Here is a 25,965-nt window from a genome sequence, read left to right as displayed (position 1 = left end):
GAGCAACGGGCACTTCCATGTAAAACACTGTAGCGGGCCAAGAACTTCAGGACTTCAGTTTAGAACATGAAAAAAAAGAGAACTAGTGATGAAAAAGAGACAACTAGTACACGCGTTTGGGCAGCTGAGCCCAGGAGTTCAATGGTGCTGATAAGCAATAGCTAGCTTTTCTGGCAGGTACTAGCAGTCATTGGAGAATAAAAGCTAACTCCTGTTGAGTAGGTTCAACAATAACCTTTGAGGTTGTGTCTGAATAGTGCAACGCAAACATGAGAAATGGTTTGTTTAAATTTCCTGCAGATAACTTACCCCGTCTCCTTGTTGTTGCTACCGTACCGGCCGTCCGGTGCGAGCCGGATCGTGTAGTTGAAGCCGAGTATCTTGGATATCTCGTGGATCAGATCGATCGCGTACCCCTCGAACTGCGAGTTGCCGGTCAGCTTCTCCGCCGAGTCCTTGCGCATGCAGTACGGCGCGCTCAGGATCGTCGTCACGATGAGCGTCTTGTTCTGCAGTATCTCGACGATCTCCTTCTGCTGGTCGCCGTACGTGCGCGTGAAGTTGACGCCCGACGTCGAGTTCCAGGTGCCGCTCTTCCGCAGCCCCTGCGGTCCCAGCTCGACGATGTCCAGCACGAAGTCGCTGCGGAAGCCCTGGTGGTCGAACTTGATGACGTCCGTCAGGCCGCGCATTTCCACCTGCAAAACAAACCAAACAAAGTGTGTTTGTGTGTGTGTGTGTGACGTCACCTGCACCTCCACTGAAGCGTCCTTGGGTACGTACAATTTTCATATAATTGATGAGACTGTAGCCGTGCGGCCACGTGTCCTGCGTGTCGCAGGAGAGTGGATGGATGTCAATCTGCTGGCTGGTGTCCAGATCGTGCAGCGCTTTCGCAAACAGATGCACCGCGTCGTACATCAGGGCCGTTTCCGCCTGCCGAACGAGACAAGAGAAGGGCGAGAAAGAGAGAGAGAGAGAAGGAAAGTGAGTATCCGGTTGAACGTTTATGCATACGAGTTGGGTAAGTGGCCCGGGAAAACCATCCAATGGGCTGTACAATGGGAGTTAGGAGTGTGTGTGTGCCTTCCGTAAGACCGTCAAGGATACAAAATTCCCATCGTTTTCGGAGCACTCGGTGCAGCTCAACTGCCTGCTGCTCATGAATAATGAGACGTCTGGCATGAGGACTTTTGTCCACCGCCCGCAACCGGTGTGCGACGCAGCGTAAACAAACCCCCGGGACGGCTCAAATTAGCATTCATACCGACGAGCGCGCGACCGTTTGCCGGGACCGCAAGGTTAAATGTAAACGAGGCAATTATTGGCATTTCATTAGCCCACAACCGGCGGGATCCGGCCCTCGCCCGGTGTCGGTGACGACGACCAACACGACGACGACGACGACGACGATGGGATGGCGTTGACGTTCTCGAGTACCGGGTGTTGAAGTGCCGAAAGAAGGCTCGATCAATCATGCACCCGGGTCGCATGCAAACAAGCGAAACCCACGCCGTCCCACTAGATATACTTACACACACACACCCACACAAATAGGGGAGAAAATGGAAAACTTTATGGTTAGAATCACCAGATGCCACCCGAACAAGTGGTTCCATCAGCTTTCCAATCAAATTGCTCCCCCCAGCCAACATATTCCGCGCGAGCTACAAACACCAATGCAAGCAGCCGAAAAACGAGAAGGAAAACTCTAGTGCATAGGAAAAACCGGGCGCCCGTAAAAGTGATTCATTCTCGGCCCACGCTACGACTTCCGGCCCTCCCCCACCGGACACGGGTCCGGGCCACACTGACAGCTGTCACAATAAAGCCGACCCAAGCCGGAAAGAGATCGCCCACGTTTCGCCAGCCTCCCTCCCCCGAAACGGGTGACACACCTGAGTGATTTCCGCCCGAAACTCCCCCCCCCCCCCACGCTGGTGGACAGTTTTATTTAACGCTTTGCCTGGTGCACTGATGTTTACTTAACGTGTCCCAGCCCGAGCGGCGATCCGCATGACCGGACAATTTTGATAAAACAAATATCAAAACGGGGGAGGACAAGGGGCTCCCGTTTGATCGGAAAATCGGTGGAAAGCGGGAGTCACAGATGAACAGTTGGAAAGTAAAAAGTGGTGGTCAATTTCCGGCCCGAGACTGTAATGCGACACGATCGAATGGACGGACGATGGACGGACTGCACAATGAGGTCGTGGTGGAGTAAAGAGTTCAACAAGATATGATAAAATATTATCAGCAAAGTTTTTCAATTCACTCTAATTCACTCATTGAGACTGATATGATTAGAACGAAAGCATTATCATTTTCCATAAAACAAATTTTAGTACAGTTTTAGTACAATCAGTTTTGGTAAAATTTGGTGTTAAAATTTATTTAATCAACGGTTCTAGAAACTATAGCGATAACTAAACATTCTCAAAGATGCATTATTTTAATTTTATTGCAACCTCCTACTGTATGAGTCTATAACTATATTAGTGTAACGGGCTACTACATATATTGCTGCTATAACCCGCAAGTGAATGACATGGCAGTTACAACGTTCCAACGTTCTTAAATTCAAAAGCGAAATTCGGACATTTTTTATGTTTTAATAACTTCTTCTCTAAAAGAGATAACAACACGACCCTTTACATGACACTTTACTTTCCTTTCCTCTAAACTAACATGCAAGAATGATAAGTGAAAATGCGTTTATCCATCGAAATAATAGGAAAAAAGTGGAGGAAGGTCATTAAATATGTTTGCTTTGTTTTAAAATGTTCTACACGTTGACTGCCAAGCGTTTTAGCACAGTTTGTAGTGAAATCTCTTTATATTAACATGTTAACTGCCAATGGTCCACGAAACTCATATATTACTATACTAATATAGTAGTAGGCTCTTGTTAATGTACAAATTTATCCTTAGGAAAGCGTGGTCTATTTGTTAGTTGTTTAAAATCAAGTCTCAGTATTTTTTTTACACACAAATTTCATCAAACAAAGATTGTACTAAAAAATTATCTATAGACGTTTGGCGTTGAAAGTGTTAAACTTCTTTATAAAATAAACAAAACGGTGGTTTATCGAAAACTAAGCAAAGACTCAGTTTCCCAAAACATTAGTTATTAACACGACTATAGTTTTTGATTTGTATTTTATTTCATTCATTGGACAAAAACTGTTTAGAACTGATAACAGCTGACTATAAAAAATAATAGCCATTAAAATTAAAATTATTTCAGAAAATGAAACAAAAGTTCAACAGGCTGCTAACAATTGCCGACATTCAAGAAAATAACTCGACTAAAAGTAAAAGATTGTAAAATTTGCTACAAAACAATAAACACGGTAATGGTATAAAGTTTAACGTTCACGTTATATGAAAAGAACGAAGGAACATTGATTCAAGTTCTTTTAATTACACACTCAAACAAACGCACATACCGAAAGTGTGCACTTATTTTTCTTTCTTAAAATTGTTATGGAATGAAAAATAGAAAAACTAACGCGACCAAAGTAGACAAAACACGAACGAGTGGAGATAAGAACTATTTCAACTGTGTACAAAACTTAAGATCTACAAGATTTCTCATGTATCTCATAATCTGTACGTCTGTAAACCCGACGCTGGACGACAGGGCTTGCCTTCGTCATCCTCAACCCAAAATCAGGTCGTAATGAATTCCGGTTGAGGTTTGTGTGATGTGGAAAAGTTGCGACAGCGGCATAATAAGCCGTGGCCGGTCCCCCGGACGACCGGAAACGACGCTGACGTGGGCGGTGAAATTTATTGCGGCCCCCATCGTCGGGACCCGGGGCTTTCTTCGTCCATCCGGGCGTTGTCCTTCGTTTGCATTTTTATTGCTTCCGAAAGCACCGGCACCGGCCGGCGGTGGAAAAATAGACAAATTGAAATAATGTCACCCGCGTTGACGGGTGGAGAAGCGTCTGGGTGAAAAGATTGCATGCTCTCCAGGAGGGTTTTCCGGTGGGTTTCTTGACAGCAGCGTGCCCTTCCCCCAAATGCTGGGGACCGGTCCAACGAAGAACGATGTTCTTCCAGACCCGACTGACTGACTGACTGGCGTTTGTGAGAGGCGGAACGTGAAGCTCTAGCCGAGGGAAGGCTCTGAGTGACAGCGGAACCTCGGGCATTATGGCCGAAATGGCAGAAGCCCCGGGACTACTCACCTTGATCACGGTCACGTTCTCCTGGACGGGTCGAGCGGGCGCAATAACGAGGCGTGATCCCAATCATCCGGCAGGTCCGTCCGTCCCAATTTCGTTCGGAAGTCGTGAGATTTGGCAGAGGCGATGTTAGAACGAGAGGGAGAGACACAAGAGCACAGATAAAGAAAGCCCGAGTGGAGTGAAATACCGCACCGGCACCAGTGCGGTGGTCAGCGTGATTTATGAACTCGCATCAGCGCATCCGACAAAAAAAAAAAGGAATGGGAACCTACCGCCGTTTTGAAGTCCACCTTCTTGCCGAGCCGGGCCTCGCCGACGGTCCAGTTGTGGATGGCCTGCGCGACCTCCGGGTTTTCCGGATCGACCAGCCGGAACGCGGTAATGTTCGTGCCGCCGTACTTGAACTCGTCCAGATTGATGGTGTGCAGGTCCTGCGAAAATCCGCCGCAAAGGGAGAACATGTGCATCAGAGCGAACAGGAGGAGGGGGAGGGAGTCGTTGCCGATAATGAAAGTGGCGGCCACACACTTACCAGCGAGGTGATCAGATAGCTGTGGTAATCGCTCATCATGCCGATCTGCTGCGCTTGCTTCAGGACCTCATAGATACGCTCGGTCGAGCAGTCGAGCACGATGTGCGACTCGGCCGAGTTTTTGATCTGCTTCAGGAGGGGCCTAAGAGAAGGGGAGATAAGAAAGAGAGAGAGAGAGCAGAGGTGTAAGGACATGATTATGAGTCCCGTACATGTTGTCAGTTGATTACGATGGACGATGGTCGAGTTCCATCGCAGAGTTGTCACGAGAAGATGAAAGTCTTGAAATAAGCCACGAGGAGGGAATCAGCCTTAAACTAATGACTTTCAATATAGAATTTTCCATTACTCAAAGTGAAAATGTTCACAGACATCACATATTTAGTCAAATAGATATGCTTGGAGCTATTTGAGAATCCATCAATTGATTATTAGTCATTAATTTCAAATTATCAGAAGCTATACGTAATATATGAACAGTGTATTTTCAGATGCCGTTGGGAATACTCGCATCTACTAGTTTCTATAGAAACTATATATATAGTAGTAGGAAGGAAAACAGTTAAAGAACTTAAAACGAATGTATACCAAGGGTTGAAAAAATTAAACCATGAGGATGACGTGAAGATACACACGGGAAAGTCTACATTCTTTAAAGACAAGTGTAAAATACACAAGTCAAACAATTGTGTTTGGAGGAATCGCACCAAAGTATTCAATGATGAAAGTTATAGCAAATACACAGTTAGTGGGTTTAACTCCATAAAATAAAAAGTAGTCATACTTTACAATAGTTTCAAAAGTAAAATAAAGAGACACAAGTAAAGTCGACACGTGTAAAGAAGCTGAAAGGAATCTTCTCATCAAAAATTCGGAAAAGGTACTTGATAGAAGGAATCTGCTTAATTAATCTGCATCGACTAAATCTTTTAGATGCATCGACCAGATCTTTGTTTTTCATGTAAATCAGAAAAGCCAAAATCATACTGCAAATAGATATGAATTTCAAATAACATAAAATGGAATAAATAACAAGAATGCAAAACTAAGTGAACTTAACACGTTTAGATCGCGTTGGATAACCGCAGCAGGAATTACTTGGACAATTTCTAAAATGACAAAAGCATCCTATTTAACCTGAGAGAGTACTGTGTATGACTTATCAGTGCATGGTTTAGAGTAGAAAAGGTTAAGTCTGTCAAACGATAAGGATATCATAAAATTATCCGACAGCTATGGGATTTTAAGTCATTTGAAAATATCAATAAATTAATTTTATATATTTTTTTATAATATCAGCTGTATTCATGATTTCACTATTGAACGCCACTCGTACCACATTTTTATAACAAACAGTTCCATAAGTTTTAAAATTTTGAATGCAATATAATTAAGTAATTAAAAGCATGATTAACTTAGTTTTAATACAGTATCGTGTACTAATCCGTGATTCGTATTCCATTTTCTACCAGTTCAAGCTACAGAGAAAGCAATGTTCACTCAACTGTTCACTGTTATTTTGCAAAAAATTAGACTAGACGTCTGAAAATATTCAGCAGACTTAAAAAAAAAGTCATAGAAGCATTCCCGCATAATCCACCCCCGATATGCAATATGTTATCTTTTATGCGCCACAATAATATGTCCCGAGCCCGGCCCCGGGGCAGCCACCGGACACTACGTGCGATAATGTGATGTGATGCGGAAAACCGCTTGCAAACTTGTCAAAACTCGTCGCCAGCATGTGAAGTGGCGTGACATCTCTGACTTAATAAACAGCTCGTACCGGCGTCTGGCGTTGCCTGCACACGACCAGCTCGTGTAATTGCACTTCAGAGGACGATCGCCCTGCCCCGAGGATGTGCGGGGTTGGGGCGGAAAATTTCATCACTGAAAACGCATTTGCGTCTGGAACGTAGAAAGTTGTACATTTTTCTCCTTCCCCAGAGAGAGAGAGGGGGGGCGCACCCGGGTGGGAAATGAAAATAAACTGCATGTACGGCTCGAGCCAGCGGGAAATTCGTTCACGAAAGTGGGCACTTCCCAATCCAATCGCCAGCACGACGGACAGCTATCGCTTCGTGGACGTGCCGTGGCCAAGCAAGACACTTGAAGTGAATATTTCATAAACTAAATGGGGTACGCGGTTTCCCCAAAGGGACGTTGCAGTCGCAGCGTGGCGTTGGAGAGAGTTTTCTGCCGGTGTTTGCAATATTTAACGATATACATGTTGAACTGCACCGATTCGTAGGCGGGATGCGAAGGAAAAGCTCAGGTCAGGGATCATTCAAATTTGGACATTTACATCAACCATTGCGAAGTTAAATTAAATCCTTTTGCACTTGTAGTTTATTTGTTCTCACATTCCAGGGCAAATAAAAATACTGTTAACACGCTGACTGCCATGCCAAATCAATGAAAATGCAACATAAAATGTACAGTAATACTTAATATCAATTCTTTAGGAAGCTGAGGTTTTGTTTTCAAAAATCGTTGCCTCAATAAATGTTACAAACGAATTTTATTAACACGTTGTGGTGGGTGGCCCAAAACCCAAAAGAACCCAAAAGTGGGTGACAACAAAACTCAGTTCTAAAAAGTTTTTGACCCATCAATAAATGAAAATGCAACATAAAAATTATATTTATATTTTATATCAATTCTCTGGGAAGTTTGTGGTTTTATTTAGCCTTCAAAAATCGTTGGTTTAACAAATTTTATGAACAAATTATATTAAAAAAGATTGTTCTAAAAAAGTGTGCTAAAAACCCTTGGCATTCAACGCGTTTAACACGTTGCGTACCGCGTCACCCAAATATGGGTGACGGCAATTTTAGTACAAAAAAGTTTTTGACCTATAAATAAATGAAAATGCAACATAAAAATTATTGTAATATTTTATATAAATATTTTGGGAAGCTAAGTTTTTGCTTGGCCTTCGAAAACAATCGGTTTAACAAATATTATAAACAAATTGTAATTTGAAAAATTGTACTAAAAATTGTGCTAAAACGCTTGGTACGCAACGTGTTAAAAATAGTGTTCTAAAAAAAACGCTTGGCCATGTCACCCAAAAGTGGGTGACAGCAGAAATTAGTTCTAACAAAATTTTGTCCCATAAATAAATGAAAATGCAGCATAAAAACTATAGTATTATTAAAAACAAGTTCTTTGGGCAGCTAAGTCTTCGTTTTGCCTTCGAAAACTGTCAGTTCAACAAATATGATAAACAAATTTTATTAAAAAATGTCATGCTAAAAAAGTGTGCTAAAAACGCGTGGCAGTCTTTACACTTTACATCTTTAGTTTATTCGTTCTGTATTTGATTCATTATAAGAGAGGAATAGACCATGCGACTACACTTCATCATCCTAAAATGAACAATCAAAAGAAAGATGAACGTAATTACAGGACAGCAACATGGTCCATCTCTGAGTCGGACAAAACCGGCCTGAATCCTTCCAGGCTCTCGCCGACGAATTCGAACGGACGCAGCTTAGAACCGTTTTTCCACTCTGGTACAATGTTCTTTCGGCTTCACAAAAGCCCCTCACCGAGCAAACAAGGCAGAAAATTACGAACCAGAGTACGAATTGGGCGTGAACGGTGCGAGTACGTACCCACCGGAGAGGATAGCGATGCAACTGTAACTGTAACAACGTCATAATTGTGAACATCGTCATCAGGAAAAGTAGTCCACCGTTACTTTCCAACGAGGGTGGAATCGCTCGTCCCGCAATAAATTCGCGATTGGCGTTGTCCGCATTCCGGTGACCGTTCGCCCTGACCACAGAGAGTTGCGAAACCTTCCAGGGACTTTCCGACAAATGATCCACCATCTGTGGCGCAATGGGCTATTTGAATGCCATTCAATGGCTGACTGCACAATGCGATTGCGAAATTGGCTGGATTTGCGGTGCATTCGCAGCAAATTGTCGCCATCTATTTGAGGGCTTACGTGCGACGTTAGGTCGTCCGATTCCCGCAGGGAACACGCGTCAGAGTTGGAGCGCATTTACGAATAGGTTTGGCATAAGTTCGTTACATCCAGATGCGGGACAAAAGCCGACTGAACTGTGCGCTCCTAGTGAAGACATGGCTGTTTTACAAAGTTAGCTCAAAATACCTAACGGTATGGTTCTGGTTTAGCTAGAATAGACACATTTTGTTTGGGGGGCTGGTACAACGTCCTGTGTTTAAAAATATGCAACTTTTTGTTACATTTCACATTTTAAATACTTTGGTTCCTCACTGTTCTCTAAATAATTATTGATTTGCTTAATCTCGAGGCTAAAACAAAGTATTTTAAAAGTCTTTGATCATGTACTCTTTGATGTGACAGGAAATTCTGATCTTGCCATGGAACTAATAAATATATTATTGCATGTATGTAAATGGTGTCCGATATATTTCCATCATCTATTTTCATCGAGTCGTAGTGGAGTCGCCACAGGTCATGTACTTTCTGTATGTTTTTTCTAACTTTCTACTGTACTTATACAAGTCATTGAAATAAGTAATTTTGTTTAATTGTAAATTGATAATGAAAAATTAATCTTAGACGGTGCAGAAAGAAAACCTAAGAAAACACCGATATGATTGTAACATTTTTTACTTTTAGTCATGAATAGCGAGCGAGATCAAACATCGATTTTCTGGTTATATTTTTGGTATACTTTGATATTGCTTTATAATGTTTAATTTTCACTTTTGAAAACCTTGGAAGATTATGTCTTTTATCTCTTGTTTCGGGAAAATGTTTTCGTTAAAAATGAGTATTGTTACTCATGCACATCATTTTCCTTATCGCAATGGATAAAAGCATTTAATAATTGGAAAGCTATATTAAATACACAATACGCCCATAAAGGATCAAAATATCAATGTTAGGTATCAACACTTCGCATAAACATTCTCTATTAATTAAGGAAAAGATATGAATTTCGTTGAGAAAAGATGAAAATAATTAGATGAGAATGAGACAAAAATCAAAAAGAGTAGTTTTTGATAGAAAATAATTTTCCCATCTCGTTTTAGGATTTTGAAGGAAAACTATATTAACTTGATGTGATTACCTAGGTGAATATGATGAGTTACATATACAACAGCATGCAAATAGTGGAAAAGGAAATGTGAACTATTCATCAGATCACATTGTTGAAAAAGAAATAATTGGAAATTGAATCCGAATCGAAATCCGATCGGAAATAATAAAATTAATCAGAGTGGCTTCATACTAGAGCAATTGGTTCAATTGTTCTCTTGATATCTCCCATGTGGATCAATTAACATTCGTTATAAAGTATGTGCCAGAGTTGGCAAGAATAACAATTTTTTTTTCGGTTTAATTTCAATTGAAAAACGTAACAACTGTATGACAATATTGCAAACATGTACAATCGATTACAAGCTCTTTGGAAGCAAACAAGTCCAACTCTGGTCTGTGGTATAGAATCATCAGTGTAATGGAATTATTTGAAGGGCTCCGATAACCCTATCGCTTCGGGTCCTGGAATAGATTAATCTACCTCTCAACATAGAAGTGGACTTCAAACGATGGAGGTTACCGTAATTACTCAAATGTATTCTCTGGGGAGCTTGGTTTTCGCAAACCGTTGGTTTTAAAAAGTTGATTACAAAATGTTTGTCAAAGCCATCAGGGAACGTAGTTCTAAAATCTACAAGGTGTATAAGTAAATAGAAAAGTAAAAAAGTAAAAGACAACTAATCTTATTGCCGGAATAAAAGTCAAAAACAATGTACTTAAACAAGTCCTAACTATAACAAAACGCTGTTCTTGACTATGTTTAAGCATATTTCATTTGGAAAAGCCTTTTATAACAACGCCACTCTGGTAAGGATACTACATTCTATAATGAATGCAGATTTTCGGGAAAAAAAATATCGAAAAAAATCTAAAGAAATGATAAGAAGGGAAAACAAAGAAACATCTTTCAAGGCAGTTTATTTAAGTCAGAACTGATGATGAGCATATTTGACTGACTTTTTTATCCAGATAGAAAAACTAGCCTCTTAGTTCATCAGATCTCTATCTAATGAATTGATTTGAGAAGCTTTAGCTTCTATAAAATATAAACAAGCAAACTTTGGCCATTTTCAATACTGCAAACCTTCGAATTTGAAAGAAAATAAGGCCAGCAGATGGTCTTGAAAAACATTTGAAGTTTGTCAAAAAGTTTTGACTGTGTTGTTCCAAAAACTATATTATTAAAAGACGAACAGAATTTTGTATACAAATATATTGGAAACCAGTTTAATGATAAATTAATCCTTTATCATAGCAAATAGGATAGACTACTTCTGTATAAGTACAACGCTTTATTAGTTACGGGGCAGGATCAGGAGTTTCCTATCACCTGTTATGGTAGATTTTAAATGGATCATTAGTTTTCGTTTTTTTCCCGTCCGTTCTGCCCTTGTTTTCTGCTCCACCAAACATCACGCACCCATTACGCACATTTTAAAGCGGTACAACTGCCATTGACGAGTTCAATTGGTTACACATTAGTGGGTTCACTTGTCATGAAATCGATCCCCCTTCGGCTCCCCTTTCTACTCCACCATCATCCTAGCGTTAATCGGGGCGATTGCATCCTCATGCATCACACGAGCGCCATTTGCGTCGATTGCAGTGTCGAAACCATACACGGGGAAAACAAAAAACCCCCGTGCACACGCAGGCTCCAATGTGGTGGATGGGGGAGGTTTACAAATGGGTTCGGCTGGCGGAAGCTTACGGTGAATAATGCTTACACCCGACCGGACAATGTTTGCGGTGCATTTTAAACCGTTTCGATTGATGAGCGCGGGGAAGAATTCACGGGGGGAAGGAGGGAGGCGAAAATGTGGGAACGAACAGCAACCTCAAACCTGATCCCAGCAGGAAACTGATGCGATGAAAACCCCGAAACAACCCCGAGGGAGGAGCGGTGCAAATAAAACAAAATGGCTTCCGTCCCGTTCGACCGCGTGCGGGTTGTGCGTGGCCTGGGAGCCTGGTCGTACATATGTTGTGTTTTGTCGGTGAGGGAAAATTTTGCGCATTACCCCCACCCCTCCCGACTCCTCCTCCCCCTCCCTTCGGGGGTGCGGGTTGTTGTTTTATTATCCATTTTTTCCGGATGTCCTTTTAATTCCGTTGCGTTCAAATTGCAACAAGAACAAAGGCAGCTGTAGGCGTGAACAGGATCTCCGTTACAACACCCATCCTGCGTCGGCATCGGGTACGGGAAGGAAGGAAATGTCTGACAACCGACCTGCTCCTCCATCGAAAAAACAAAAAACGGGGTTGGAAATTTCGGTTCACTCGGTCCATTTGCTCTGGCTTCGGGCCAGCTGAGCCCACGGAAAACGGTGAACAACGGGTGCGGGGCGTGGCCACATTTTCCCGCGGAAAAGGTCCGCGCGGCCGTGCGGTGGGCTCGCTCGTGCGGTTTGTTTGATGCAGTAAATTTTCACCGGAGGGAAACGCTCCCGGCGAACGCCAACCGCAAAACCCCAAGTATGCAAACCCCCTTTCTGGCGTGTAGTTGTGGGCAGCGTTGTGTGAGCGCGAAGGATTTTGCGCGGCGAGTGGATTAGAGTTGGTTGTTTGATTTGGGTTGTAAAACTTCCGCGAGTTTTCTCCTGTTAACGATATTCTGAGCTAGGAAACAAATGGTTCCAAATAGTACCGTTTGTAATAGATAAATAAATGGCAACTTTTAATTGAATACTCATCTCATTAAACTTCATTTGTAACTACGATATCAGATGCAAAATGGAACCCTCATGGATGAATTTGTCATTACGCAGCTCAAAAACGAATATAATTGTTTTTAACATTAATCCGTAATGATTAAATTTGATGAGGAATGTCAGAAAACTTTTCGGAATACGCAACACGATTGATTTTTATGAAAAGAACAAATAAATTACATAGCATTACCTGGTTTGTGGAGCAGGTAAAACTAAAAAGTTGCCCAATCGGGAAACTAGTTGAAGGTGCAAATAGACGACAGAAACTGTTGTAAATCGGGTAGTTTCATTCGTCTTCATTTCTGTTGACTTCAAATTTAAAGAAACTCAGTAAATACGCACAAGACTCACAACAAATTAACATCAACAGTCAACCAGCAATCTTGGACCGATAACCAGACTGAGCAAGATAGTACAAAAGCTAAATAACATAACAAAAATTATATTCATTTAGCGTTGACAACCATACGAGTGGAATCAAATCGTACAGAACGACGTGTTACTTCTGTCGTTTAACGGTTATTTAAAATGGTTTTGACAGTGCACAGAATTTAATATCTCATAAACGGCTGAATTTTTTTTTTTCTTGAAAAAAGACCATCTCTTTATTTCTTTTGATACGTCATTTTGGTAGCTCTTTATAAAACACTATAACTTCGCTATTTTGACGATTTTTCAAATCCGTGAGCGGTTGCTTTTAGTATATTTGTTGAGTGTCTTTTGACATTTTCAGTTTTTTTATTTTACCTCTTCACCATTACGGCGTTCGACTTCGATTTCGATATACAAAACGCATAATATAAATAAAAAAGTAAAGTGTGCGCTGTAACTAAATTGCGTAACGCAACATTTAAAAACTAAAAGCATATTTTTGCGATTACAAATAACGCCATAAATTGACAGCAAAACATAATATAACGAGAAGTAGTAAACCATCCCACTTAACGCATCGAAGTAGTCGCGTACGGAAATTAAAATAATCCACAACACCAAGCTTAATTCGTGGCGTCATTTGTGATCTAAAACATAGGATCCTATTTTTCATAGATGCCTCGGTAAATTAACTTCCTAGCGCACAATTTTACGGGTTTTGAACATACATTTTATATTTTGAAAAACTAAAACTTGAAAGGGATGCAAACTCCGTTCAATTCGATCTCTTTTGCTTTACACCAAGCTATGAAATGATGAAGAGGTGCATTAAAAACGTCACGAGAAAGTCAACAAATATATTAGAAAGTAGCTGTTTACGGACTAGAAAAATGCTGAAAAATAGAGAAGTGATAGCGTGTTAAAAAGAATGGTCAAAATGACCATTTATTTATTATCCAAAGCCAGCATATATTATTTATTTATTTATTTATTATCCAAGTCAATTTATTATCCAAAGCAAAGTGCAATCATCTAAAGGTGGCTTTAAGCGTTAAGAAGAGTTAATCGAATAATTTTGATGAAAATGGTGCCTACTCTCGGTGGATACTTTACGATAACTGAAAGTTGGAATCGTTTAAATCGGCTAAAACTGAATGATCGAAAAATATTCGCCTCTCACCAGCTGCCAAAATGTTTGTAATTTATTACAAACCTAAATGCGGTACATCATCTGCCATTCCCATGCTTGCGCCACGTGTGGGACAATGGGGAAAAGAGCAACCCCTACCGCGTGTGGTTGGAAAACGGGTCGCGCAAATGGCGCAAAAATTATGACCCTTTTCACGGCTCGATTCCTCGTGCGGGATGCTCATCATGCATGTGTTTTCCCCCTTTGCCGAGGCAGGGGTTAACTTGTTCGTTTATGTATGTGTGTGTGTGTGTGTGTGTCCGTATATAGTTGTAACGTGGTCGGGAGTATAAACCAATCCCGCAGCCGAGGACGTTGTTTTTTGGTCAACAACCGGGAAAAGCGAGAGAGAGGTACCGTTCATCAGCGCATTTAACGCCAACGCAGTCATCAGCATCACGCGCATCGTCATGATCCCTATCCCCCCTTCCCCAATGTCAGTGTCATTTGTGTGTGTGTGTGTCACGTCCCCTGTGTGCTGAACGACATCGGGGAAACGGTGCCGCACAAGTGAAACAAATTTCAATTTGAAAATTCATATAAATTTCCACCCACCCGCCCACCTCCCACCTGCCCCGCTACCAAGGGCAGAAGATAATGAAGTACGATGCAGCCACACGCCACTCCCCCATCACCACCCGCGACATGTAAGGTACTCGAGGAAAACAGGGAAAAAAAGAACACCCCACCATCGAGCCCTCATTTGATATTCATCAGACAAGCATGCGAGTGTGTGTGTGTATGTCCCATGGAGTGCAGTTGATTTGCGAGGCGCGCACCGAATAATATAAAAAATAAATGACATATCCGGCCCCAAAAACCCGCCCCCAAGAAAAGAGGGGGCCACCTTTTCCGGTCGGGAGGGTCGATTCCCCTGAGCGATTTCGAGGGGGGGGGGGGGGGGGGGCGACGGAGGAAAAACCGGATCTTCCCTCCTCCGGGTCGCTAGTGAGATGCGTGTGTAGCAAAAAAAAAAGAAACACCCCACCCCTCCGGGAAAGGGAAGGAAGGACGTGCAGCGGAAATGATGTCGTCGAAAACATTGCGACTAGTGACATTTGGCGTTTTGGGGCTTGTTGCTCGCCTGAGCCCAACCCCAGGGGGGCCCAAGGGGTTCCGGGGGGTAAATTACGACAGTGAGAGGGAAGGTTGGAGGGAGGGAGGTCGACCAACAACCTTGCAAATGGGGAAAATTTTAATGAGATACCACCGACGCAAACACCGAGCCTTTCGGTGTGCCCCTTGTCGGGCACGAACGTCCGGAAGGGTGAAGGCGGTCGTGGAGGGAGAGGGAGGAGGGAAGCAGGGTGGGGTTTCAGGTCGAGTGTATCGCGTTTCGCGGTGGAAAGCCTAGTTTTTGGGTGGGATGATAAATGCAGTCATCCTGCTCCGGATGCTTGCAAGCTGGCGCAATGCACACCCAGTTTACACACACACACACACACACACACACACAAACAAACACAAAATGGAACACAGGACAGGAGGTGGGGGGGGGGGGGAGAGGAACGCTCATGTTTTTGGTGGAAAATTAAACCGAAACGATGTTGTCCGTGGCGCTTGGAAAAACCGAACCATTTGCACCGGCGTCAATGATCTCCCGATCGAAGGGGTGGGTTTTTCAGGAGAGGGGGAGGGAGACGAGAAGTAAGAGGAGAAGGAGGGGGTGACCATCAGGAACTGTTTCGGAGAATATTAACGGCTTACCACCTACCGTACCACAAGCCAAAATCTACGCACAAAGGAATTAATTTCCCGCAGACACTGTTTTCCCGATGAACTTCCAACCGTTTTCCAAGCACGAATGGTTGAAATGGGAATGCAGTAAACGTTTCGCAACATTGTGCGGGACGATTTTACACTCGGACTGGACCACCAACTTTTCCAAACCGCAGCTTTCCATCCGACTCGCGCTTCAATACACACCGATCAAGCTCGCGGCTTCCGAGTTAGACGAAGCCATTGCGTTTCGTTGCATCGGAATTGCAATCAATCGGTTGCCCTTTGCATGTTTTTGTGGGGAACAGCAACGTTGTGCGCTGTATGGTTGTAAAAGCGCTCCTTTGAAGCTGTCACTGAACGGCCTTCCAACGTCAAATGATAAACAAAGAAAATGTTCATGAACGTAAGCTCCAAAAATATTCCAATGATGTTTTTCAGGAGTCGGCAAACATTTAAGACAAATATGCAAACAAAAAATATCCAAACTCTATTTGAATTTGTTCACGATATCAGACTTATGTTTTTTTTCTAAAAATGTCTGTTGAAACTGTTGAACTTGATGTTTAATACCAGGAAACTAAGCCGAATACTGTTATTTGTTATATTGATCACATTTTACTATTAAACGTTCTTAAGTAGTTGAGACTCAAGGGGCAAAATACCATTTTTACTTTGCAACCTACAATAACTACTTCATGAAAAATATTTGTCGGTACCATTATAAAACAAAATTTGGTTCACAATATTCAAAACTCTTGGAAGCTTAGCTATTTTTAACAACCGAGAGTAAGCAAGAAGAACATTGATACGATAACATTATTTGAGTGAATGATAAAATTGAAATCTGATAAAAGCCGTTGTGTTTGTTTTCGGAGAAGAAAATAGATACTAAAATGGGTTTAGTATCATATTCAAAACATTAAAAAATAGTTTAAGCTGGCTGCACTACGGTTTTAGGCTCTTTTCCTGTATCTGGCCCTTTTCTGGAAACGTGTGCCGACTCCTGTTGTATATTGTAGGAAAACGTTACCAAAGAAAGAGAATAAAATGAACGTCGAGTGTACTTTCTCAACATAAGTGCTAAACAAATAATAGTAAGATTAAACAATTTGTAACGCGTTTAACATTAAAACAAGTGTAACATGGAGCAGTTCAGTATGCGAAAAATATTGGTAGGGTAAGTGAACCGTTAGTGGTGCTAGTATCAATAACAACCATTGTTAGTAGATTAAACTGTTAGCTCTACGGAGAAATAAATACAAATAACTTTTACTTGCATTACTTGTCCTGAAATTAAATATGTTTTGATCCTCTAGGGAGAGTTCAAAAGTTAAACTTTCTCACTCCGTAATATAGAGGCTTCAAATTTAATATTTTCAAAACAGGTAGTTGTGTTATGCTGAATTCCTTAAAAATTTGTAAAGATTGCCATTATTTCCTCAAGGTTTTTACTTTTAATTCCATTTTAATTTAAATTTATCTTTTATTGATATTAAACGTGTAAGCTTAATTCAGTTTTTGTTAATATAATCAGGTAAGCTTGGTGAATTGTTTCTAGTACTATAAAACTGATACACGTAAAATTATTTTAAAGTCAAAAAAAGCAACCAAATGCGATGAAGCGGCAATAACCTCCGATCGAACAACAGTGTACGGAGCGTGCGAACCACAAGGTTACTCAAAACATACTGAAACTTTTCTGTTCTCGTTTGGTTTCTGCTTGAAATAAGTCTAAAAAATAAATAACAGTATGAATGTATTCAGTCTTTTTAATTACATCATGTTGCTAGATACACGGCTGAATACACTACTATTGGTACAATTACCTAAGCTCTGGAGCTGCTTTAGCATTAGAGTAATTTACAAATATGTTTACTAGAACGATAGATCAGTTTTATTACGACGCAAAAACGGTTTCGTTATTTTGATTTTTAATTTTCACAGTACAACATGGCAAAACACTGAATGGCCTATGCTATGAATTCTCTGAGAATCTTATGAGTTAAGTTTATTTACTGGCAATCAATTATCCGTTTCAAAACCCACTTCACAGGACAACTCTACAGGCTGAATATCATCGTGATTACGGTTTACATTAAGCTTAAGAGTTTTTTCCATCAAATAGTCAAACGAAAAATAGCCAAAAAACCAATCCAATAAAATGCAATCATTCTTATATGTTGATATAAAACAATCCAATCAGTAAAATTACTGCGAAACCAGTTGATAGAGCACAGGGTTGCAATTTCTTAGATCAAACACTCATTAAGCACAAAGAACAACCAAATCGATTGTGAGACTCTAAGCTTCATCGCGCTTATCCAAAGATAACCCTGTTAGGCTGTCTGCTTTGTATTGCTCAGTAAATTGCTACAGATTGTTCTCCAGAAATTACTTAACCATCGAACACAAAGAATGTGTATATACATCCATAAACTCTAACAAATGTGTTTGAAGCGTATACATTTGTTGGAATGAACATGAAGCTGTGAAGTATGGCTTGCAGCTTCCCCGAAGCCCCAAGAGATGGTTTAACTTTATTGGAGGTGCTCCATTGCACGGTTCCTGCCCCACGTTGGTCGTCGCCTCATCGAACACCGGAAACCGGAACTATCGGAGGAACACGCACCCTGGGGACTCGCGCAGTGGAAGCAGTAACTACTTCCTCGTGGAAGGCGACAGAGCTAGTGCGGTCGGTGGAGGTTTTAAATAATTTATAATTAAATTTTCTAGAGTGGTACTCTAATACCGAGTACTTCAGTGGATGTTCGCAGAGGAGATGGGTTTGTTACGAGGGGTGGGATGTGCGGGGCTTAGAGTTCGAAGCTGTTACTTACCGGTAGTCGCCGGAATCGCTCAGCTGGCGCACGGTGATCGGGTAGTCGGAGAGTCCGTGCGCTTTCAGCAGCTCCTGCATCCGCACCAGACCCTCGTTGGTCTCGTAGATGATCGTGAACGACTTCCAGCCCCAGGCCGCCACCAGGTCCACGTACGCCTGCGAATAAAGTGGAAACGTAGCTCAAACTAATTGCTTCACGAGCGAACCTCCTACCAACTGTAAGGGCTTTCGGCTCCGGAGGGAAGTTTTCAAGCAACGATATTCTAACGACCGAAGAAACTGACCGCTGCAGCTGTAAGCCGGCGGTGCTGAAGACCGCTGTTCATCACAATGGACGTGGAGCCCACCACCAAGCGATGCAGTGATTACCCCCTTTCGCTCGAAACACTACAAAACCGCGCCACTTGCCAGGAAAGTTGTTCATTAACTTCCTCCAGAGCTCGGGGGCATCATTACCGACGATGCAACACTTGATTTATTGACTTTATCCACGTCCCCTACATCGTTTACCAATGGTTACACGCGACTTCACGCTCTTAATGTCTTTACAAACAGGAACCCAGTTCCCCGAAAAGTGTGTCGGGATCCCTGGTAGGATGAGCTTATGAGGTTCTGAGATTCCATTGTTGTTGAAGTAGCGGAACTTTTGAGTTGGTTCTGCGCGGTGCTCACCGAGGTTCACCCACTGTTACATATGTTCGCTCGGATGCTGACGCCCGTTCGACAACCATTTCCCGCCATCGGGTTCTCTAGAATTTGCCTTACGGATGACTACTTCCTGGTACTGCTGGCACAATACTTCGCACCCTGAAAACCGCGAATAGATAGCAACCATTTCCGTGCTTCAACTGCCATTCTGAGCCACGATGCCGTCACACCTCATTTTCCCATTCCCTCCTGTGCCCTTCCTCGTCTGGTTTTGGTAGAGAAGTAACTTTTCCTCCGGCGAAAACCACTTGATGCTTTATTGTTCCACCGAGTGGTCCACTCGACCGGGAGATCTCGCTGTCCGCTTCCATCGCCGAGCTCTTTTCCACGAAGGCCGATGAGTTTGACGGGGTGTTGACCTTCTCCCTGTTCACGACGGAAGTGCCCCGTTAGCCATTTGCGGTTCAAGTGGCGCGACCAAGCAGATGTAACATTCCGCCATTCAATTCAATTTAGGGACGCTTCCAGACACTTCCGGTATGCGCTCTTAACACTTAAAAAATCGCATTCGCTAGATTCGGTAGATTAGATTATATTGCACCTTTTTGTTCCACGTTTCTAAACCATTTTTTCTTTGCTTTTATGCAGTCGTTGGCACCTATGTTTTTCTCTAACCCACCCAAGACAGGAATAACGTAACTTCTGCCTCTAACGCAGCTGAGTTTGTCTTTAACTCATCAGCTTTTATTATTACTATTTTTCCTTATTTTCTTTATTCGATTCATATTTTTACCCTTCTCTTACAATGTCCTTGTTCTCATGAAAATCAATAGTGCAGTAAACCTCATTAAAACTTCTCATCATTGGCGTAATTGGCTCTCGGCTTCCTTATATTGTACTATTGTAGTCAATAAGTACATGGTGCATCCAGTTTTCATTTCAGGAATTTCAATATAAATAAAGCCTCAGTATTTTCTCCTCCATTCCCAGAATCAAACAGTGCGTGTTTTAATTAATTAAATCTTGGTTTGGCCATTTTCGTTTTCTACTAGCATAACGTGTCAGTCTTTTCTGACCATTTTCTGGTCTGTTAACCCGTTCCTACGAGTATGGGCACCTAATTATTGATCCAATTTCTAATATAGAACGGACTATACTGCAATAAAGTGAGTTTATGCTTTAAAGACGCTTTGTTGGCTTTGGATACACCTTTTTCGTAGTAGTAACTTTTGCAAGAGACGTGCCATTAATGACATACATGCAGTGAATTGGATTTCTTATACGTGTGAACGTGACACTGCAGCACTTTCCCACTTGTTACGATTGCACCATTCACTGAATATGCTTATAATATCTTCACGGTCTTTATCTATATTGGCAGGCACAATTTTACGTCATCGGCATACATTAAGCGACAACTTTCCGGTAATAGAAGAGAAACATCATTTATATGTAAAAAAAAATAAATAACCCTGTGGAACGAGTTTCCACATTTGACTAGAGTAGCATTTTCCGTATTGTCTTTTGTCTTACGTTCATCTGGTTTTGTCTTCTGATTGGAACATTGTCCTTATCAAAACATTAATTTATTTAAAATTAATGGAAACATGAACATTATTGTTTGTCCTAAAACTTATTTTATAAAGCTGCCTACAAAAGTAAAAACAGTAAAAAATTAAAAGACTGGTACTGATCGAGTTTTGAAAAATATACAGCAGTGATTTGAAACAAACGAAACAGGGGAGATTTAGTAGTAAAAAAAAACATTCTCTCTAATTCACCAATTCTGTGCGGATTTCAGAATGCGCGAAAAACGTTCTATAAAAATCTATAAAAAAATTCCGTTTCCGAATTCAGCAGCTCCGACTTACAAGAAAGTAATGTTAACTGTCAACTGGCAATGATGAGTGGGTAAACAAGCTATGCAGAATTGGAAATGAGCTATATTATTTCCTCTCTAAAATGAATAAAAATACTATTTAGTGTGGTGAAGCATGCAACTGAACATAAATCCTATTAAACGATGGTTTTTATTTCGTTTAACGACCAGTTTAAATGGTTTTATACTGTTGATTCATTTTAAACCTGTCAGTTGAGCAAGTGTCAAACAAAAATAAATGTCTAACCTGGCTACCAAATGTAATTCTAGTTGAAATGAGCGTTTTGACAGTTACTGTTGAGTAAAAGTTGCAATCGTATAAAACCCCTTTAAGACTCAACTCAGCCGGCTTTCGGCTCAAAATCTAGTTGCAACGGCTGTAATACGCCTGCTTTCAGGAACAGAGATATCTAGCTGGTGCATGCGGTTTCAGCTGGAACGTCCTTTGTTTCCAGCCCTGCATTGTTGCCGTGTCGGTCGAATGGAAAATCTATCGCTCGTACGTCGGAAACGCCGGGGATCGAATTCTCTGCCATTTTTCGGAAGCTAGAATAAATGCAAAATAATGGCTCCTCGGTGTTAGGGCCCGGTGCAGGCGTCGTTGCATAAATTCATATCCATCCGGTGCAATCACTTCCACTTACTGCCATCCCCTATCCACGTGTGTGTTGCGATAACCGGTCGACTCGGAGGGAACTAATTTCGTACTTTCCTTCCGAGTGGCAAAGGCCCGAAAACGGATCCGGAAAAATGCCCACAAACGTTCGTATTTTCGGGTGGAGGGGGGGGGGCTTAGGGACAGGTGCGGTGCGTTCTTTTGCGGAAAATCCTCATGAAGAGCACGAATTCTTCACTACGCTACGTAATGGAATGCTGTATTCGGTCGTTCGTTTTGAAACCACCACCAGCGACCTAAAGCCTCGAACGGATCGTTACCCTAGTTCGCTTCGGTACTCGGGCATCGAATGCCCTTCCAACCCTGCCCTCCCTCCCTCTGCTCCGCATTGTTTCGGAATGCACCGAATCCTGGCCTTATCGTTTGCGCCAAGTAGAAGTCGATTCATCAACCATCCCACGGCCGTGGCCTCTTTGCTGGGGCTTTCGTAATTGGATTTATTGTTTGGGCTGGATTTTCTCGGGAGCCACTACACCGACTCTCCCTTCGTTTGACACTCCTTCTGCGCTACCCGCTTGCCTTGCAGAATTGGGCTTTTCCGAGAGACCTCCGATGCACTATGCGGGGTTTTTCGTTTCTCGAGAAATCCGATTTACTTTCAGTCGCTTCATCCAACGGAACAATCGATGGTTGGGGAAATTCTACGACTCCGCAGCACCGGAAAACCTCCTCCACGTTCACTGTTCGTTCGCTCGCGTCATTGTGTAAGGAATCCGGACTCTGTTCCGGAAGGAACCAGCTGGGACCGAGCACGTCCTGTAACACTTCCCTTTTCGGGGAGTCCAATGCCGGACGTAATAGTTGAGGGCAATAAATTCCCGGCGAACCAATATTGCCTCCTCGCCGGAGTGATGGACTCCTCCGACGACTGGGAGGTGTGAAGTAGGACCTATTGGGGACGCCTTCGACATGCTTTCAAAGGACAACCGACACCGTGTTCGTAACTTCAAGGCAACGGGAACCCAACTCGGGAAGATCTTCCGCGGAATCGAAGCAATCTCTTCTTCGGGAGCTTATTTCAGCAACATGCCATGTGTGGAAGGGATTCATCAACAACTGTAATGCAGCTACTTTAACCCCACTGGAGGTTTCCTCTCGCTTCAAACAATAATCCGCATCTATTGTAAGGATATCTTGTGTTTTCACTTTAAAAATTTACATCATTTTTTCATGAAGACATCAGTTCGTTTAAACATTCCAATATCTTGTTCTATAGACACTGTCGTGTATGTTAAATCGAAGTTGTAAACAGTTGGTATCTAGTTCTTAAAAATCCTACCAACCTTGTCTGCCTATAGCATTTTGCTCCTTTGACATTCTGCTTTTGATACTAATATATTATTGCACTTAGATAGTGGAAAGGGTAAGGTAAATGTGAAAAATTATCCTTAAGGAAGCTTAGTCTATTCGTTATTCTTTTAAAAACAAGTCTGAGTAGTTGTTTTATCGAATTAAGAATCAAATATTTGTTAATAATGATTTTTTTTTCAAAAATGGTCATATTTGAAAACATATGTATACATATGTATACAAAGTTTGGCAGATAAACACGTTAGAAAAATGTATAAAACACAAGTTTTCAGGGAACCAAGCTAAGACTACGTTTCCTAGGGGACACATTTTTTGTAACTACTAAAGTCTTATACCATGTAAGTGCACTACTATATCCAGAGGCGGATCGTAGGGTAAGTAGGCTCTCGAGGGCCTCGTCCATTTAGCCCCTTTCGTTTTTTAATTTCAATATTGGAACTATTTTCATTATTTTGCAACAAAGTTGCATGTTTTAACAAATGCGTGATGAGATTTTGGGTAAAAATTTGACACTGATGTACTAACGTATATTAAAGTGCAAAGATTTGATTAAAGAAGAGAAAACATACCGGAATAGTGTAACAATAATAGGCATAGATTAGCACAAGTAATATCCTGCTCATTTCCAAGTATAGTAACTTTGCTTAACATTATTTATAGTTTTTAAACATTTCATGATTGCCGATTTTAAATCGTCAATCAATAATAATTTCAATTTGGTTAATAGAACATGAAATTGATGGTGGAAAATAATTCTCTTGAAAAGTTATTGATGGTTTCGCGTGAAATAAGGTTTTGCAAATCAAATGGAAACATTTCAATGGAATAATGTTGAGGGAAATTGTGATTCCATTTAATTTTGATCCTTCAATAAAAATGTGTGGTTTCATTAAAATTAAAATTTCTTGAATTTTGAAATAAAAAATTAAATGATGAATGTATTGCATGTTTTTGATGCTTTAAAATTATAGCCCCTAGAACGCTGCCTCTGACTATATCAGTGTTACGGGCTGATGTGGGTTGCTGCTGTCACCCTCCCCAAAATGGGTGACGTGCCAGTCAACGTGTTAAAAGGTATCATTCTATTATTAAACTAAACACTTACCTTGGAGAGGGTGCTTGGATGTGGGTACAGGTTCACCAGGCAGCTTTCCCGCCTCAGCCGATAATCCCATCGCGTTTCGAGGTGAGGAATCTGCAAAGGGAAAACATTGTTTCGTTTTAACTGCCAGATGGAAAGAATTTCTAAGTTGTAATAGTTACGCTAAAATATTAATCATTTCGACCTTTTTACGAGGATGAAGCCACAGCAATGTTTATGGGAAGAATAAAAATTGTACCAGCGACAAGGAAAAGTGTTCAGAGTCATTTTCGGCGTGAAATAAACGATTGCCAAAACGTTTAAGGGATACCGTATTGGTGTAGCTCCCATTGTTGAACCATAAGCTCATAGGGAAGTGTAAAACACAAAACAAAAAATGATTTTTTCCTGGTTATACTTTTTCCAACGTGAGGGTGTTGCATTTCGCTACGCTTGTTTTAGTTTTAAAATATACTTTCATTGGATAGTATTGGTTCTTTTCCTTTGTTTCACTAGCTTCCGAGGCCCCTTATTTAGAGCATCCGTGCAAAATTGTGTCCATCGAAAGCGAACGATAAAAGTGGAAAAATAACCCAACATCCGCTCCCCGCGTGCTCCAGCGGCGCACCATTCTACACCCCGAGAACGATAAATTCTGACCCCATAAACAAGTCAAATAATTCCCACCCTGTAGTGGAAGCGGCGTGGAAAATAGATGGGATCAAGTGAAAACACCTACATAAAAACCGTAGTTCGGTTTCGCTAAAATCGCACCAACGTTGGAGGGTGGGTTTTTTTTTATCGCCCCTCGCTGATTCGCTTTCTCACTACCCTTCAAACACACATACACACATACGACCTGATAAATTCCACCCATACTCTCTAGCACCATGGGGAAACAAAAAGAAAACGTTTGTAAACGCTGGTAGTAAGCTCTTGCGGATAGCTCGAAATGGGATATGGAAAGGGTTCTCAACCGGGGGGGAGTAATAGGGTGGTTTTCCGCTGGAACGCTGCACACACCGCCAGCTCGGTGGAAAATTATTGCAATGCGATACTGCAGCGTGGGTGCCCCGGTGGAAAACCCGACCCTACCTCTTGTGCAAGAAAATCGGTTCGAAAGGTTAATTGGAAACATGCCGGGAAATGGCCAGATGCTTTGACGTTAGCAGCTAGTTGGAAAAATTGCGTGGAACGTCCCGTAGAAAATAGCTCACCAAGATCGGGTTGAGAATCTTCGTTGGTTGGTTGAAGATAGTTCACTGTAAATAATTACAGCGCAGGCTTGGTCGACGTCATTGATGACGGAAAAGTCAAGTGGAAAAGCTTACAGCTTACTTTTTCCAAGAGTACAGTTCGATTTTGATTCACCCTGTTAGCAGAGGCAGATAGCAAAGGGTATAGGGTAAGCAAAGTAAACAATTGCTTGGTGCCCCAAGTTTTTCAAACTTCAAAGTTGAAACTCTATTGATTATTTTACCGAGTGAATTTTTCCTTTCCTCGTCAAATACCTGATGGTTGTTTTGGATTTACTCTTACTATCTCTTAGAAATCTTTTGCAAATTTTCTAACGCAGAAATATACCTTCTAATTTTAAAAACTTTTTAAATTCCAACCACTTCAGAGAAGAGGTCAATTTGCGGACAGAAATTGGTTATTTGCTGGTTTAAATTTTGGGTATTTAACTATTGAAAATCTAAAAGATATTCAATAGGTGATTTGAAAAAAATTACCAACGAATTTTGAACAATAAATATGAAAA

At 41.6% G+C, this 25,965-nt stretch overlaps 1 protein-coding gene across 1 annotated transcript in view; it reads right to left on the bottom strand.

The window, feature by feature from the left end:
• Window positions 1–25,965, bottom strand: part of LOC131269087 (glutamate receptor ionotropic, kainate 2) — a 126,600-nt gene that overhangs the window by 36,576 nt on the left and 64,059 nt on the right. Inside the window, exons 4-10 of the mRNA XM_058271405.1 lie at window positions 24,228–24,317; window positions 18,607–18,764; window positions 4,729–4,870; window positions 4,469–4,627; window positions 4,197–4,217; window positions 784–936; window positions 310–698 (exon numbers count right to left, since the gene is read on the bottom strand). Coding sequence (XP_058127388.1) covers window positions 310–698; window positions 784–936; window positions 4,197–4,217; window positions 4,469–4,627; window positions 4,729–4,870; window positions 18,607–18,764; window positions 24,228–24,317 — 1,112 coding nt within the window. The remainder of the gene's footprint in view (window positions 1–309; window positions 699–783; window positions 937–4,196; window positions 4,218–4,468; window positions 4,628–4,728; window positions 4,871–18,606; window positions 18,765–24,227; window positions 24,318–25,965) is intronic.

The sequence above is a fragment of the Anopheles coustani genome, chromosome X (assembly GCF_943734705.1).
Source record: "Anopheles coustani chromosome X, idAnoCousDA_361_x.2, whole genome shotgun sequence".
NCBI classification, from domain to species: domain Eukaryota; kingdom Metazoa; phylum Arthropoda; class Insecta; order Diptera; family Culicidae; genus Anopheles; species Anopheles coustani.
The sequence above is the reverse complement of the archived record's forward strand: the minus strand, read 5'-3'. Positions and strand labels throughout refer to the sequence as shown.